This window comes from Fukomys damarensis, unplaced genomic scaffold, assembly GCF_012274545.1.
Source record: "Fukomys damarensis isolate Sample0158 unplaced genomic scaffold, DMR_v1.0_HiC HiC_scaffold_15, whole genome shotgun sequence".
Taxonomy (NCBI): Eukaryota; Metazoa; Chordata; class Mammalia; order Rodentia; family Bathyergidae; genus Fukomys; species Fukomys damarensis.
In genome coordinates, this window is record NW_022900927.1 from 3,795,329 (window position 1) to 3,813,841 (window position 18,513).

General features: G+C 37.4%; 1 protein-coding gene and 2 pseudogenes across 1 annotated transcript in view; all 3 read right to left on the reverse strand.

The window, feature by feature from the left end:
- Dip2b (disco interacting protein 2 homolog B) overlaps positions 1-18,513 on the reverse strand; it is a 140,722-nt gene that overhangs the window by 92,631 nt on the left and 29,578 nt on the right. Inside the window, exon 4 of the mRNA XM_033763889.1 lies at positions 3,470-3,595. Within this exon, the coding sequence (XP_033619780.1) occupies positions 3,470-3,595 (126 nt within the window). The remainder of the gene's footprint in view (positions 1-3,469; positions 3,596-18,513) is intronic.
- On the reverse strand, positions 925-1,022 carry LOC117286187 (annotated as a pseudogene).
- LOC104861988 lies at positions 13,021-14,484 on the reverse strand (annotated as a pseudogene).

The following is an 18,513-nucleotide window of genomic DNA, read 5'->3' on the forward strand; positions in this document are numbered from 1 at the left end:
ATATATATTAATACACAAGTTTTAAATTGACTGACATCTTATTATTTGAGTTATTTATGAACAAAAGGCAAATTATTTCCTATGCCAACTATTTACCATACTTTCCAGACTATAGGATATTATAAATGAAGCCAAGATTTATGACATTTTACTCCTTAAATCCTTTTTGCTAAGTTCCTCCAAAAGAAGCTCTACCTTTTCATCAACTCAGTAATCAAGTTTTAAATTGACTGACATCTTATTATTTGAGTTATTTATGAACAAAAGGCAAATTATTTCCTATGCCAACTATTTACCATACTTTCCAGACTATAGGATATTATAAATGAAGCCAAGATTTATGACATTTTACTCCTTAAATCCTTTTTGCTAAGTTCCTCCAAAAGAAGCTCTACCTTTTCATCAACTCAGTAATTCAAGCAGTTATGTGGTGAGTCCCTCCCAAAGAAGCCAAAGAGAGCGAATGAATTCTAGGAGTCACTCCAGAGGCTAGGTTCACCAGGACAGCATGTGCTGAGTACGGACTGTAATCTGCAGTCTGCTCTGTGATACGAAGTGTGACATCTCAAACAGTATGCAAAGTGTGTATCTTTTTAGGTCATTTTAAAAAAATAGCTGGCCTGAAGCTAATTTTTATTAAAAAAGAAAAAAACCTGGCCAGTAACAAGCAATATTGTCAATTCTCTCCTCCCATACTCCCTATTCCTTGAAAGCAGCCTCAGAATTTTTCTAAACTTAGATGTTTCAGGAGCTATCAGAATAGATAATGCAAGAGAAAACCTATTTGACAGCTCTGGGTAAGATTTAACAGATTATGAGAAAGGCTAATATAGACTTGAACTGCAAGAGGATAAGAGAGAAGGTTTTTTTTATTTGTTTTTTTTTTGGTTTTTTTTGACAAAGGATGACTTATTTGGCAGACAGAAAAATATGGAACACTTCCCAACTCTGTGTGTCATCCTGTGCAGAGGCCATGGCAATCTGCATCATTCCAACTACAGCATATGTGCTGAAGTGAGCACAGCAGCCAATGCCCTTGACTAGTGGTTCTGAGAAGCTTGGAAAGAGAATGGAACTGGAACTCTATGTGAATTTGCAAGTTCCACCTGCAAAAATGGAAGGTGCTAACAGAAGCCTTTTGATATACACACAGTATTTCTTTTCATGTTCCTTCACCAGAGCAAAGTATTTGTCCTAGGCACATGCATGATTGTTGAATGAGCTTTAAGATCTATTCCATGTGGGGGATGTGTGAGAATTCATGATGCAGAGTAACCTCAATATTTCCACCTGTTAGGAAAGAATTCTAACAGACAATACGTTATGTCCCTAAGAGAACAATGAGGTTTCTCAAACACTATTCAGAAACACCCCAAAACAGAAGATAAATGGATATTACTCTGTTCTGCACAATACAGATCTTAGGAGAGGGGACTACATCTCTACACTCATGAAATTATTGAAATATGTAAAGTGAACAAGAACATATGACCCAGGCATGGTGGTACATGGCTATAATCCCAACACTCGGGAAGCTGAGGCAGGAAGATTGCTGCAAGTTCAAGGCCAGCCTGGACTACATAGTGCATTCAAGATCAGCCTGAATTATATAGTGAGACCTTGCCTCAAAAAAACAAAAAAAAAAAAAGAAAAGAGGGGCTGGGGATTTAACTTAGTGGCCCTGTGCCTGCCTCAAAAGCGCAAGATCCTGAGTTTGATCCCTGGTACCCCAATCCCTGCCCCCAAAGAACATTATGATGTGTCTTCAAGTGTTCACACAGAGCAGAACATTAGTGTTTAGAAACACAGAAGCCTATAGTAAATTCCAAGACTATGGTCTCATTCAGCAATGAACAGCTGAGATTTGTTTCTAGAACTGGTAAATTCCCCTCAGGCAGTGACTTCTGCAGAAGATTAGAAAAGTTTCCACTCCATCTTTGCTTTCTCAAGATCCTTTGCTGCACTCTCACATTTAACCCAAAGCCATAAGAGAAGCCTATTTACTGAAACTGCAATTATTTAACACAGCCTTGGAGAGGATTGTTTCTAAGAAACTCCCATCCCATTGCTCTGTACCCTTTGCCATTTACCGCAACTGAACCCTCAGTTGCTGTATAGTGGAATCTGCCAACAGGGAATGGTTACTAAACTAAGAGCCCCCTTTGTCTGTGAGGACCCAACTTGTACTGCACTAATGAACCCATCCAAGATTCTGAGTGAGAGTGGGTTTTAAGTATGCACCATTATAGACACAAAATGCCTTATTGTGATGGTATGCTAGAGGTATCCTGTATTACATCTAGAGATATACTTGAAGCCACAGAGCTATTTCTCTTTCAAACATATTGATACCACAGACAAGAAGAAAAAAGCACACAGTTAATAAGCCCACAGCACATCTATATGCTCTGACAAGTTAGCCAAAATCTAGGCAAAAGCTATTAATACCGAGTCTGAATCTGTGAATGGGACCAATATAAATAGCTCAACAATGTGACAGCTGTGAATAAAAATCAGTAACAAAAATATGACTTCGTAGGAACCTTCCCAGAGAAGCAGGCCACAACAGTATCAGCAAATATTTCCCCTAAGGATTTCATTAGTAGTAACATGATGGGTACGGAGACAGGTACTATCTGAGGAATCTGAAGTATATTTTATTATATTTATTCTGAGAGGTCTGTATCAAGATCTTGTCTGGGATTTGATGTAAAAAAATTATTTTTAAGGTTCTGGAAAAACCTGGTAAAATTCTGAATAAATGAGACAGCTTAAGGCTCTTCCTGTTGTTCCTCAAATGTGAAGTTATAACTTTTTTCTTTTTTGATGTTAATTTATGTGAGGGGGAATAAAGGCTCCCAGTCTGGTGAGTGGGTATGGTATAAAGATAGCTAGTTCCCACTAATCTCAGGACCTAAGGTTAAAAAAAGTGGATTCTAAACAATATAAAAATGTATATAAAGTATATTCACACACACACACAAACATATCTTCAGACCTATAACAAATCTGCATGAGTGCTTTCCCATAATCTTCAGTGACACACAAAATACTGTCCCAAGACCTACTTCTATGCCTACAACAGAGATGAAGCATCAGATTTAGAAATATAAATGAATCAAATACATGACCTTGGGTCATATTTTGGGTGGCCAAGCAAACACTATTTAGTCAGAGCAGCTTTGGCCTGTATTTATTAATGACTACATGAGTGCGGAGATTGCAAAGAAATGGTGAGATGTCAGAAGGAAAGATGCTTTTTGTTTTGTCTTGTTTTTAAATTAGTTTTATTCTCAAGGCTTCTCTTGTGTGTTGTCTACATGTGGCAACAATCAAAACTTGTTACCTTCTTACATACCTCTAATGATGTGTAGAGCATTCTAGTTCCTACCTCAGAGAAAAAGGCAGAGTTTATTTCAGGAACATCACAATACTAACTGTCAGAGCAAAAAGGGTATCACAAACCTACCAGGAGGTGTGCAGGCATCTGCAGGAGACTGGATGAATGTGGACCTTCTTTTGGTGGGCATGGGCAGAGCCATTTTTTGTTCTTTATGCTTTGCCAGTGCAGCTTGAACTGCTTCAGTGTGGATATCTGAAAAGTCAAAACAGTTGCATTTATTTGCATTTTCATTTATCCTGGCTCAACAAATGTTTGCTACCAGGGGCTGAACTATCCTTAAATGTTGAGAAATGTAAAGGGGGTACATAGGTGATTATCTTTTGATTTAGACCAATTAGAAAAAAATAAATTAAAAAATAGAAACAAGATTAAGTCAAGGATAATTTCACACAGGAGGGAAATGAAGTCTAGATGGTTGAGAGCAGCACACCAAATGCAGAGCTGACCGAGATGGGGTGGGCAGTGCACTCTGACATGCATCTGTGCCAGGAGGGACTCCTGCCTCTAACTGAAGGGAGTGCTATGAAGGGTGCCCAGAGGAGATTTTTTAATTTTTTTTTTCAAAAAAGAAGCTTAGAGTTTGCTTAACTCTAAAAGAAAATTTAGTTCAGCTGGGTATGGTGGCACAAGCCTGTGATCCCAGCACTCGGGAGGCTGAGGCAGAAAAGATTGCTGTGAGTTCAACCAGCCTGGGTAGTGCTATGAAGGGTGCCCAGAGGAGATTTTTTAATTTTTTTTTTCAAAAAAGAAGCTTAGAGTTTGCTTAACTCTAAAAGAAAATTTAGTTCAGCTGGGTATGGTGGCACAAGCCTGTGATCCCAGCACTCGGGAGGCTGAGGCAGAAAAGATTGCTGTGAGTTCAAGAAGAGCCTGGGCTACACAGTGAGTTCCAGGTGAGTCTCAACTACATAGTGAGACCCTGTCTCAAAAAAAAAGAGAAAACTTAGTTCAGACCCCTCAATTCTCTGCCACAGGAACAGAAGGGATGATGCTGATCTAGAAAAATATAAGGGCAGATGTTATTTGTTTGCCACTTTGGCCACCAAAGAATTCAGCTCTCTACTTTCATGTCTAATAGAAATTTCAAAATTAACATAACCAAACAGAACTCTCAGCTGTTGTGTTTTGTGAGACAAGGTCTCACTATGCAGTCCAGACTGGCCTTGAGCTCATTATGTAGCCCAGGCTGTCCCCAAACTCGAGGTGATCCTCCTACCTCAGCCTCCTGAGTGCTAGGACTGTGGACATGCACCACCACACCCTGCTCAGCACCTTTGACTCTTTATCTCACTGCACACTCACTTTGCAGTTCTACAAAATAGAATTGTACTAGATAGCATATATTTTTAAAACTCTTATCCATCCTTTCAGGCCTTACTGTGCTAACGTGACTGTGCCTTAGAAGAGTTGGACCAACCAGATCCTTCTTTAGGGAATTTAAACTGAATAAAAAAAAATGTAGGTACTAAAGTTGAGACACTTCAAGGACACTACCCTACATAGAAAGAATTCCTAGAAGTTGACAATAAGATCCCATGTTCTCTCTCCCTTTTTAGGGATTCTCAGCTGTCTCGTTACTTTGTTGTCCTACCCTGGTAATTTCAAGTGGCCTACACTGGTATCCTTTTCTTGTAAACAAAAAACCCTTCATCAATACAACTAGAAACATAATTTTGTAAATAAAAATATACAACATAATTTTAAAGGACTCCATATAATATACCATAATATAAACAATGCTTTAATGTCTGTTATTAGGTTGCTTCTAAATTTCTTCTACCATGCATAGCAAAACTCAGTATTTTCACATTAGCACAGAAGTTTCCTTAGATGAACTCCAACAGTTGGTGAGATCAAAATATATGTAATCTTTCATTCTGGAAATACTTCAACATGTATTTCAGTAGAACAAGGATACAAGAATTTTTCTCTAATATAATCACAGTACATTTATCAAAATACAGAAATCCAACAATTGTTATAGCTTGTGTCTAGATACTCCCCCAAAGCCTCATGCAGTCACAGGTAAGGCTTTTTCAGAGGCGGCTAGATCTAGAATGTGTGATGCTGGGATTAAGGGTGTGTGATTACTAAATTAATCCACTGATTGGTCTGGTACCCCACCCTAAATCCAGTAGCCTAGATAGAATATAAAAAAGGGGCAGAAAGAAGCTTCCATTATTGGCGCTGGTCATTTGCTGCCATGGACTGTATTTCCTCTGTGATGCCTTTCTAGAATGCCATCCTGCCTAGGACCCAGGTGATTACAGTTATCTAATCCACAATCCATATTCCAAATTAGCCAACTGTCTGAATAATATCCTAGTTTTCCCTCCTTTTTTCCTGATCCAGGAACAAGATTACACATTGTGTTTAGCTATACTATTTCTTTCTTTTTTTGCTTTATTTTCTTTGTTCAGTTTTGGAAATTCATATGTATCTAGGAATCTGTGCATTTCTTCTGTATTTTCCATTTTACTAGAGTACAGCTTGTCGAAGCAGGTATTGATGACCCTCTGGATTTCTGCTGGATCTGTTGTGACTTCACCTTTTTCATTCCTAAGTGCATGATACTGAGCCTTCTCTTTCCTTTTTTGGATAATGTTGGCTAAAGGTTTATCAATTTTACTTATTCTTTGAAAAAATCAACTCTTTGATTCATTGATTTTTTTTTTGTACCATTCTCTTAGTCTCCACTGTATTAATTTCTGCTCTGATCTTTATAATCTCCTCCCTTCTACAAGCTTTTAGTTTGCCTTCTTCTTCTTTTTCAAAGAGCTTAAGGTTAAGCATTAGGTTATTTATTTGAGCTCACTCTGTTTTCCTATTACGGTCATTTACTGCTATGAATTTCCCTTGTAGAACTGCTTTTATTGTGTTCCACAGATTCCTGTATGCTGTACTGACATTATCATTTAACTGTAGAAACTGTCTAATTTCTTCTTTAACTTCCTCTGTGACCAATGGTTGTTTAGAAGGGTGTTATTTAATTTCCATGTGTTTATGAAGAACATCTCGGTGATAAAGGCACACCACAACACCATAGTTGGTAAGTTGGAGGGACCACCAACCTCACATCAGAACCTGGTCTAACTTTAGAGGAAAGACAGCTGGAACCTGCAGTAGAACCTTTCAGAGTTCAACCCAGCAGAAGTCAGAGATCTCAACTTGGCCCCCTGCGCCAGACATCAGACTGAACCTCGGGGAGACAGCTGCTGGTTTGCTGAGACTAATTAACTTAGATCCGCAAACTATGCCCACACTATCTATTGTGTCAACAGAGGCATACCCTGAAGGAGGCCCTCTATTTCTATTTGCATTTTTTACTTTCAAAGTAATATTTTCTCTTATCTTTAAACATTTAAAAAGTTTTTATCTATCTTTTTCTTTCCTATAATTTTTTCCTTATCTTCTTTTCTCTTACTCTTCCAGCTTTATTTCTCTCCTTTTGTTCCTATCCTAATTTGAATTTGTTTTCTTTTCCTTTTCTCAACTGCCATTAGTTTACAAAGAAAGCGATAATAGTCTCTAGCCTCCTTATTGGTGTTAGTTTGTTCTGTCTTGTGCATATTTTGTTCTGTCTTCTCTTCAACAGCTTCCTAGAGTTTGTGATCTTCCTGTGTCCTCTGATCTCACTTCTAACCTTTCTCTATCCTATCTATCCTCTTCCCAACTGCTTCTAAGTCCCCATCCTGAAGGGTAAAGTTGCTATAGTGAAGAGTTTATTCGCTATAAACATATTTTGGGCTGGTCCTCGATTTTGACTTAATTCACACAGTTAAAGGTGACAGATTAATAACTACCACAAATTGTCATTATCTAAGCTGTGCCTGATACTGTGTTGTTGACTATCACTTGGGCTAAGGTGTTGTGACTGATATAATACCTGGTATAATGAAAATGAGACTGCCTCAGAGTCATGAGAGACTCAAAACCTAAAGACCAGCTATATCTGGAAGAACAAAGTATTAACCCAGGAATTAAACCTAGGTCAGTACCAACAAAAAAATAGAAATGACAAGATATTTAAACAAGGCACAAGCAGAGACGTTCACCTCACCCAAGGTAAACTCTGGGGAAAATGAGGTGGGAAAGTGTGACAGTCAACCATGTGGACACCCTGGACAGATAGCACAGGAAGTAACAAAAGAGATAAATGAAGCTCTAGAAAAATTCAAAACAGAAATAATTTCCCAGATAAAGACAGAGATGGTGAGAAGAATGAAAGACTAGATTAGACTCTAGAACAGAAACAGGAAAAGGAAAAAAAAAAAAAAAAAGATGAGCTCAGGCCCATGATGGAAACCATGAATGCCCAGCACAGGAAAGAAATGAAAACCTTGAATTCCCAACATAGGAAAGAAATAGAAACCATGAAACAGATTCAAACAGATATCCAGGAGATTAAAAACTCTACAGAGGGCCGGGATTTAGCTCAGCAGTTTGGTGGCCTGCCTTGCAAGCGCAAGGACCCAAGTTCAATCCCCGGTACCAAAAAAAAAAAAAAAACTACAAAAAGCATTCACATCAGAATGAATGAATGTGACGATAGAATTTCAGATATGGAAGCTAGGATTGCAGTCAGTGACCATGAAGAGAGAGATTTCTTAAAAACAGCAACAGATCATGAGAAATCAATCCAACAATTCCTAGAAGAACAAGATACTATGAGCAGGTAGAGAAAAGAAACAAATCACATGCAAAGGAAAGCCCATCAGAATCACAGCACAAACCCTCAAGTCAAAGAGAGCCTGGAGTGAGGTATTTCAAGTCCTAAAAGAAAACAACCTCCAACCCAGACTGATATATCCTGCTAAACTATATTTCTAAACTGATGGGGAAATAAGATACTTCCACAACTAAGAACATCTGAAAAATTTCATGAACACTAAACTGGCACTCCAAACACTTCTAAACAATATCCTGGAAAAAGAAAATGAAGGCTACAACTCCGTAAGGGCCAGCAGAGCAAATATACCAGGCAAAGCAAGAAATTAAAGGGAGAGAGGGAAAAATGAATAAATAAAAGAACCAGGGGATTTAGTTCAGTGGTTCTGCTGCTTGCCTCATAAGCACAAGCTCCTGAGTCTGATCCCCAGTATCAAATAAATAAAAAATAAATAAAAATAAATAAAAGAACCAACAATAGGAAAATAACATGACAATGAAAAGTCAATACATAACAGTTACAACCATCAATGTTAATGGCCTCAATCATCAAAACAAATAAGCTGGCAGAATGGATTAAGAAGCAAAATCCAACAATACGCTGTATACAAAAATTAACTTAATCCACAAATACATGGACTGAGAGTAAAAGGATGGAAAACAGTTCTCCATGTGACAGGAGCCTGGAAAAAAAGCAGGCATAGTTATCTTACTTGCAGACAGAGTAGATTTCAAACCCAAACTAATTAAGAGAAACAAAGAAGACCACTACACATCCTTGTAAAGGGAACAATACAAAAGGGAAAAAAACGACAATCATAAATATATATGCATCGAATACTAGTGTCCCCAACTATACAAAACAATTATTAATGGATATGAAAAACAAAATAAGCACTAATACAATTGTAGTGGGGGACCTCAATACTCCATTGACACAAATAGATCATCTAAACAAAAACGCAACAAAAAAATAACAGAACTGAACCAAGTCTTTGAACAAATGGACTTAGTAAATGTCTACAGCATGTTCCATCCCACAAATTCAGAATATACATTCTTTTCAGCTACACACAGGTAATTCTCCAAAATAGACCACATGTTAGCTCACAGAAAATGCTTAAGGAATTGAATTATTCCCTGTATATTATCAGATTGGAGATCAATAGCATAAGAAACCTCAAGAACTTCACAAACACATGGACATTATATAACAAACACCCTATTGAACAACCATTGGGGTCACAGAGGAAATTAAAGAATTAGACAGTTTTTACAATTAAATGATAATGTCAATACAGCATACAGGAATCTATGGGACACAATAAAAGCAGTTCTACGAGGGAAATTGATAACAAGACAAACCGAAAGCCTGTAGAAGGGAGGAAATTATAAAGATCAGAGCAGAAATTAACGGAGTGGAGACCAAGAGAATGATACTAAAAAAAAAAAAAAAAAAAAAAAAAAAAAAAAAAAAAAAAAATCAACAAATCAGAGTTGGTTTTTTGAAAGAATAAGTAAAATTGATAGATCCTTAGCCAATGTTATCAAAACAAGGAAAGATAAGGCTCAAAATCATGCACTTCGGAATGAACAAGGTGAAGTCACAACAGATCCAGCAGAAATCCAGAGGATCAATAATACTTATTTCGACTACCTGTACTCGAATAAAATGGAAAATACAGAAGATATAAATGCACAGATTCCTAGATATGTATGAATTTCCAAAGTTGAACGAAGAAGATAAAGAAACTCTAAACACCCCAATTACATCCAGTGAAACTGAAAATGTAATTAAAACATTACTAAGAGCTGGTCGTGGTGGTACACGCCTATAATCCCAGTACTCAGGAGGCTGAGGCAGGGGGATCACTGAGTTCGAGACCAGCCTGGGCTACATAGTGAGTTTTAGGTCAGTCTCAACTACATAGTGAAACCCTGTCTCAAAAAAAAAAAGAAAAACAAAACAAAACAACAAAAACACATTATCAACAAAGAAAAGCCCAATTCCTGATGGCTTCACTGTTGAATTCTACAAGACATTTAGAGAACTACCACCACTACTCTTTAAACTTTTCAAATTGAAAGGGAAGCAATATTTCCAAATTCATTTCTGGAAGCAAGTGTTACTTTAATTCCAAAAGCAGAGAAAGACCCAACCAAAAAGAGAACTAGAGGCCAATCTCCCTAATAAACATAGATGCAAAAATCCTAAATAAGATCCTGGCAAACAGAATACAGAGGGTTATCAAGAAGATCATACACCCTGACCGAGTAGTTTTATCCCAGGGATGCAAGGATGGTTCAACATATGTAAGTCAATAAATGTAATATACTGTATTAATACAGTCAAGGACAAAAACCATATGATCATCTCAATAGATGGAGAAAAAGCATTTGACAAAATTCAACACCCACTTATGATAAAAACCCTACCGAAAATTGGAATAGGTCTTTATCTCAACCTGAAAAATGCTATCGATGAAAAATCAACAGCTAATATCACACTAAATGGTCAAAAAATGGAAAACCTTCATGCTAAAATCAGGAACAAGACAAGGATGGTGACTATCACCACTCCTGTTCAATATAGTTCTAGAAACATTAGCCACAGCAATTAGACAAGGAAAAGAAATAAAAGGAATAAAAAGATGTTACACTGTCACTATTTCCTGATGATATGATAGAATACCATAGAAGACCCAAAAAACTCTGCCAAAAGACTTCTACACTTAATTGACAGATTCAGTAGAGTAGCTGGATACAAGGTCAACACTCAAAAATCAACAGCCTTCTTGTATACAATTAACAGACTGAGAGTGAAATTAGGGAAACACTTCCTTTCAAATAATATCTCAAAAAATGAAATATATAGGAATCAATTTATCGATGGAAAGAAAAGACCTCTACACTGGAAACTACAGCACTCTCAAAAAAAGAGATAGAAGAGGATATATGGAAATGGAAAGACATCCCTTGCTCCTGGGTAGGAAGAACCAACATAGTGAAAATGCTATACTCCCAAAACTGCTATACAGATTCAAAGCAATCCTGATTGAAATCCCAACAGTATATTTCACAGAACTAGAGAAAACAATCCAAAAATTCATTTGAAACCAGAAGAGACCTAGAATAACAAAAGCCATTCCAGGGGGTATTCACAATTCCCAATATGAAACTATACTACAAAGCCACTGTGATAAAAACAGCATGGTACTGGCAAAGAAACAGACCTGAGGATCAATGGAATTGATAAGAAGATGCAGAAACAACTCCAGACATACTCAGCTACCTCATTTTTGACAAAGGAGCTAACCATCCTCCCTGGAGGAAAGATAGCCTCTTTAATAAATGGTGTTGGAAAAACTGAATTTCAACTTGCCAAAGATTAAAACTAGAGCTGTATCTTTCACCATGCACTGAATTAAATCCAAGTGGATTAAAGATCTAAATATCAAAACAGAAATTGTAAAACTACTGGCAAGTAAATTAGGTAAAACTCTCAAAGGCTTTGGCATAGGAAAAGACTTTATGAAGACTTCCTCAGCAGCATGAGAACTTGCACAAAGAATAAACAACTGGGATCTCATTGTATTAAAAAGTTTTTGCAGTGCAAGAAAAACCACCAACAAAGCTAAGAGACAACCTACAATGTGGGAAAAAATTTTTAATCTACACAAAGGACTACTATCTAAAAAAAAAAAAAAAAAAAAAAAAAAAAAAAAAAATTAGAACCCCAAATACAAAGCCCTGATTCAAAAATGGGAATCTGAAATGAACAGACATTTCTCAAACCAGTAAAAGCAGCAAATAAATATATGAAAAAATGTTCAACATCACTGGTCATTCGAGAGACGCAGATGAAAACAATGAGATTTTGCCTTACCCCGGAAAGAATGGCTGCTAACAAGAAATCAACCAATAAAAAATGCTGGAGGGGCTGTGGGAAGAAAGGAACCCTTCTCCATTGCTGATGGTAGTGCAGAATGGTGTAACCACTATGGAAATCAATATGGAGATACCTCAAAGAACTAGGAGGAGAGGTCCCATTTGACCCAGCTATCCTCCCTCTGCTGGGTATCTTTCCAAAAGAATTAAAAGAATCATGCCACAGTGATATATGCTCACCAATGTTTATAGCAAGCAGCACAGTTTGTAATAGCTAAAACTTGAAAACAACCCAAATGCCCATCAACTGGAGACTGGATAAAGATGTGGTTTTTCTATAAAATGGAGTACTACTCAGCCATAAAGAATGAGAAACTAGAGACATTTATAACTAAATGGATGGACATTAAGGCCATACTCTTAATTGAAATAAATAGGACACCTGAGTAAATACCAAATAGTTTCTCTGGTGTGAAAAACTAAAAGTGTAAATAAGGTTCAAATGGTATAATTGATAGTGTGAAATAGGAAGAGAATGGCTAAAGGGAAAGTGGGAAGAGAAGGGGAAAGGAAATAAGGGAAAAGAAAAAATATGAAAAAAGGAAAAAATGGAAACAAAGTATTTGTAAATAGGTATGTGTGAAGGGGGTGAAAGGAGAGCAGGGGTATGCGGATAAAATAGGAACCAAGACGTACCATGTAAAGGTACAAGATCCCAATGATAATGTAACTGTATTATTTGCTTTAAATGTACCAATAAACTTAATGGGGGAAAAATAAAGAAATTAAAAACCTAGAGGAAATGCAATTAGCTATTTAGATGAAATACGTTTTCTTTTTGAGGGTAAGAAGAGGTAATAAAGAAAGGCAGGAATTCAAAGGCATATACAGAATGGCTTCTCCATTCCAAAATGGTAATAAAAATATTTAAATCATCCTCACAAGGGCACCTCTGAGAAAAAGAACATTTCAACTAGAGTAGGCTTGTTGCATAATTCTTTAGTAATATGTACAATTTTCAAGTAATGAAGAATTAAAGAATAATTTCATTTTAACAGTGGCTATCTGTTTTTCTTCTCACCTTCTGGAGCTGAATCTGTTTCAGTATCACAGGGACAATTTTCCACACAGTTTCTAAGGAACCATCCTCTCATTCTTGACACACCTTCTATAACGGAATCATCAGTTTTGTCTCCACATAACCAGTATCATAACCCTCTTGTGGCTAAAATGAATTCCCCTTTTTGTAGCTATAGTCAAAGGTCTTTAGTGCAGGGGCTTTGTGAAGGTTTTGAATCCACTATTCAAAGGACACTAGGAATCACTGTAATCTGTTACTACTTATTTATTTTTGGGTACCAGGGAATGAACTCGGGCCCTTGCACTTGCAAGACAGGCAGCTCTTATACTACTTTATAGCAAACACTTCTGACTCTCTTATCTGCATTTTGCTTCAACTGTTCTATTAAGCTGTACTGATGATGGTCTTCTCTTATTGGCCACTCTAGTCCATCTCCTTCAGGAACCCCTTACCATGTAAATACGTTTTTAAAGTTCTTCCATCTACTTCCCATATTATAAGTAAAGACAAAGACTTTATCTAGTTGGTAATACTGAATTCAATATTTAGCCTTCTGTTATGGCTTGTGCTTAGATGTCCCCCAAAACCTTCTAGTCATAGGTAAGGCTTTTTCAGAGGTGTTTGAATCTAGACTGTGTGACTGAGTCATGGTCCAAGCTAGATTAAAGGGGCTAGGATTAAGGGTGGGTGATTACTAAATCAGCCCATTGTTTGGTCTGTCACCTGTCCTAATCCCAGTAGCCTAGACAGAATAAAAAACAGGCAGAAAGACACCACTTAACTCCCTCGCTTGCTTTGCTACCTCCTGCCCACCATGAACTGTTTCTCCTCTGTGAGGCTTGTCTGCTATGCCACTCTGCCTTGGAGCCAGATGACTATGGACCAAAATCTTTACAAGCTGTGAGCCAAATAAACCTTTCCTCCCTTAACTTTGGACATCAGGTATTTTGTCACAGCAATGACAAAGAACCATCTTCTCTTCAATCCATATTCAATAGCTTTATTTCTGATAATTATTTTCATTTGGATAAAAAAAAAAACAACATCCCAACAGCTACAGTTGTGCCTAAAGCTAATCTTCAATGCAAAAACTGTGGCAGCAAATACAGCTAATCCAAAGGAAACAACTGGATGAAGATCTCTCTGGGCTGCACTCATATCAGCTTTACTGTGTTCCACCCAAATGAGAGCCGACTGATTATAAAGCTGTGTGTTCATCATAATAAAAATGAAAGCAGGATGGATACAACCCTGTGGGGCTAAAAGGAAAAACAGTGTGAAAGAAGCATGATTTTGGTAACCACAACAGTTGTTGCTCCAAGGACATGGAAATGTGGCACCTTGTATGCTTGGCAGACTTTCCAATACTGGGGATACATACTATCCTTAGCATGTTGCAGTTTCCATCCCAGAGGGACAAAGCCAGGACTGACAAACATGACATTGAAGTAATTATAAAGAACCCTAAGAGTCCAGTTTATCAACATGATGTTCACACTTCCTCCAGTTTTATACAAGGGTCAGTACCACAACAGTCAATCATGGCCATTGCAGAACATACTGCTGTAACACCCAGGGCCATGATGGGACCTCACCGAAGCAGCTGCTTTAATTCTTACAGATTTTCAAACTTGGTAACTGAGCACAACATACTCATTCTGGGGAAGAACAATGCCTTCCTACTTGAGAAGAATTATAGATTTCCTTTTCCTGTGTACACAATTTCCATGTGCCACAAGTTTATGCGGGTTCCATCTCATACCTTCAAATTATGAGTTGTTAATGTAGATTATGCCATTGTCACTATTAAGCACTCAAGAGTTCATTATCTTAACCAGGAGAACCCAGTATTTGGTTTGAAACCCAACCTCAGTCTGGTCCTTAGTGTCCTCTCCTCAGTCACATTTTGGGAATAGTCTGGGCTCACCCAGAACAAATTTTCTCCTTCTTAGATAACTCCATCATGAGCACCTTAGTCCAGAGAAAACAGAAAACAAGCCCCGGAGGTGACAGGCTGAAGTGTGGGACCTGTCTGACCTTCTTGTCTCCGCCAGCACCCTTGCTACTATTCCCTGATATTGTTAAAATATTCATACTCTAAGCAAACTACAGATTCAATGCAATCTTTTTGAAAATCCTAATGGCATTTTTTGCGTAAGTAGGGAAAAACACCCTAAAATTCATATGGCATGTTTTTTGTTTGTTTTTGGTACCGGGGATTGAATTTGGGTCCTTGTGCTTGCCAGGCTGAACCACTGAGCCCCCAGCCACCCATGTGGCATCTGAAAGGACCCCAGAAAGTAAAATCTTCAGAAAGAAAAAACAAGGTTGTAGGCTTTATACTTCCTGATTTCAAAACACAAGACAAATCTATAATAATCAAAATACTATGGCATAGGCTTAAAGACTGACAAATACACCTATGGAAAAGAACACAGGGCCCAGAAATAAGCCCCACATATGGTCAAATAACCTTCAAAAAGGGTGCCAAGACTACACAACTGGCATGGAGCAGTCTTTCATAAATGGTGTTATGGAAACTACGTATTTATGTGCAAGAGAACGAAGATGAACTTCACCTTACACCATACACAAAAATTAACTCAAAATGGATTATTAAAGACCTACAAGTAAAAACAGAAGCTAAAACTCCCAGAAAACTTCATGATGTTGGAATGGGCAATAGTATCTTGGATATGACCTCAAAACAAAAGGAAACAAACAAACAAAAAAAGAGCCAAGTATAGAAATGGGACTTCACCGAACTTAAAAACTTCTGCAGAGCAAAATAAACAATCAAGGTGAAAAGGCAAGCTATAGCCTGGACCACATAGCAAGACCATGTCTCAAAAACCAAAAAACAAACAATAAAAAAGTAAAATGGTAGTCAGTTGCTGGAGGCTGAGAGGAAGGGGAATAGGGATTTGCTGTTCAGTGGTTGTAAAGTTTCAGTTACAGAAAATGAAAAAGTTCTACAGGTCTGTTGAAAAACATTGGGTCTACAGTTAAAAACTCAGCAGTAGACAGTTAAAACTGTCAAAGACTGGTAAAGCACTGCCTAACATGACCAAGACTGTTTTCGATTCCCAACGAAGAACTTGTCAAGAGAAGCTGAGAACAATGGCACAGACCTGCAGCCCCAGCTTTTCGAGAAGCCTAGCCCGCCAACACAGAAAGGCCTGATCCAGCCTTCTCCCCTCTACTCTTACAATCAATGGTGACAGATTCATATTACGCATTTTTTAAAGCCACAAAATGTTATGTGGACAGGATACCGAGTTTCAGCTGTAAACTTTTTCCTATAAGATTTTCCACAAACCCAGACCCCAGAAAATGCACTGATATTTTCTTTGGGCACTTAAAGAGTTTCTTTCCACATGTAGATCTCTGATCTATTTGATGTTTATGCATGTATATGGTATAAGGTATGAATCTAATTAACCTGTTTCCAGCTGCTCTACTTAATTTAAACTTTTTTTATTCATGGGACTGAGGGTTGAACTCAGAAAACACTGAGCTATGTCTCCATCCCTTTTTAAAGAAATTGTAAGTTGCCTGGGCTGGCCTCCACCTCCCAAGCAGCTATGATTAGAGGCATGCGCCACCACAACTGCTTCTAGCACCATTTATTAAGAAAAATTTTTGCCCTGGATGGTGTGCAATGCCATCTATATCATATTCTAAATCCCAGGTGTATTTTGGTCCATTTTCTGAACTTGTTGATCTATTCCAATGGTTAATGTGCCAATCCGTGTGCTATACTCACTTTAACTAAAGGATATATGGTATACTTTAATACCTATTAGATAAAGTTACTCCTCACATCTTTTCTCAGCGTTTTCCTTTCATTTCTTTTTTATTTGTTTTCCCACTCCAATACCAGGGGTTGAGCCCAGGCCTTTGCACTAAGCTCCATTCCCAGTCTTCTTTTATATTTTTATTTTCAGACAGAGTCTCTCTAAGATGCTAAGTTGCCCAAGCAGGGCTTGAGGTTGCAATCCTCCTGTCTCAGCCTCCCAAAGTCTCAGTTTACAGTGTGTGCTGCGACACTTATAAATTCTTCCAAATAAACTTCAAATTAAGTTTTCTAGCTCTCTAAATGAATTTATAATCCAGCTCTGTAAACTGACAGTGGAAGGGAGACCAAATTTTAATCACTTATTTCATATTCTTTGTTTTGACAAATTATTTCTTTTGCTTATTGTATCTACACAGCAAATAGCTACTACTCATTCCACAGGATAGCTCAGGAATCACTATCACACACTGTATGTGTGTACCAGTATCTCTTCAATACTTCTTCTGAACCCTGTGTATAATATAACATGAAAAAAGGATTTCTGTGCTTTTTTTTTTTTTAGTCTGTGTTTCTCCCGCATCCAACACTATGGTCTAGTCACAGAAGGTCTACAATAAATACTGGCTAAGCCAAATGTAATTTATATTTCATGGTGAGAAGTGTGTTAAAATAGAAAGAAAAAGAGCCTGGAACACCAGTGGTCAGTCACCTTAACAAATAATTAAAGATCAGATTTGGACAGCAAAGCCTACAACTAAGGTGACGGAATGAGTTATTGTTGAACTTAGCTCCTAGCATTTCATCAAAAGAAACTGAAATCTATAATAAAAATTATTAAGTACAAAAATTGGCTTAGGTCAGTTATTCAGGATTATTACTTTAATTTTTTCTTTGTTATTTTTATGTTTATGATTAGCATATGATAATTTTATGTTACAATAACATTTTTTTCCTAGATCTACCACCTCCCAAAAGTAATACCACCTCATAGTATGGCATTTATTTTTTCTGGATTATATGCCATGAGAACATGCTAATGTGTACAATGTTACTAACATTTACAAAAATATTCTAAATATCAGATATGTTACATATTGTCTTGGTTTTATTAATTACTATTTTGTATATCTTTCCATATTTGTAGAAATAAATCTACTTAATCTTTTTTTTTTTTTGGAGACAGGGTCTCATTATATATTTGAGACTGACCTGGAACTCACTATGTAGCCCAGGCTTGTCTCGAACTCACACTGATCCTACTGCCTCAGTCTCCTGAGTGCTGGGATTACAGGCATGCACCACCACATCCAGCCTTAATCTTTTTATTTTAAATCAGCTATCCTGCCAGGTGCAGTGGCTCACACCTATAATCCCAGCACTCAGGAGGCTGAGGCAGTAGGGATTGCCATAAGTTTGAGGCCAGCCTGGCCAACAAATAGTGAGTTCAAAGACTGCTTGGACTACATAGTGAGACCCCATTTAAAAAAAAAAAAAGAAAAGAAAAAGAAAGATCAGCTTTCCTAGAATTCCACTGTGAACAATAAATACAACAATACAACAAACACCCTTGCGTGTGTGTGTGTGTGTGTGTGTGTAGGTATTATCAGAAGTACAATTTCCAAGTTAAAATGTATACTGTATTTATTTTAAAGTTATAAGGATACCACCACACAG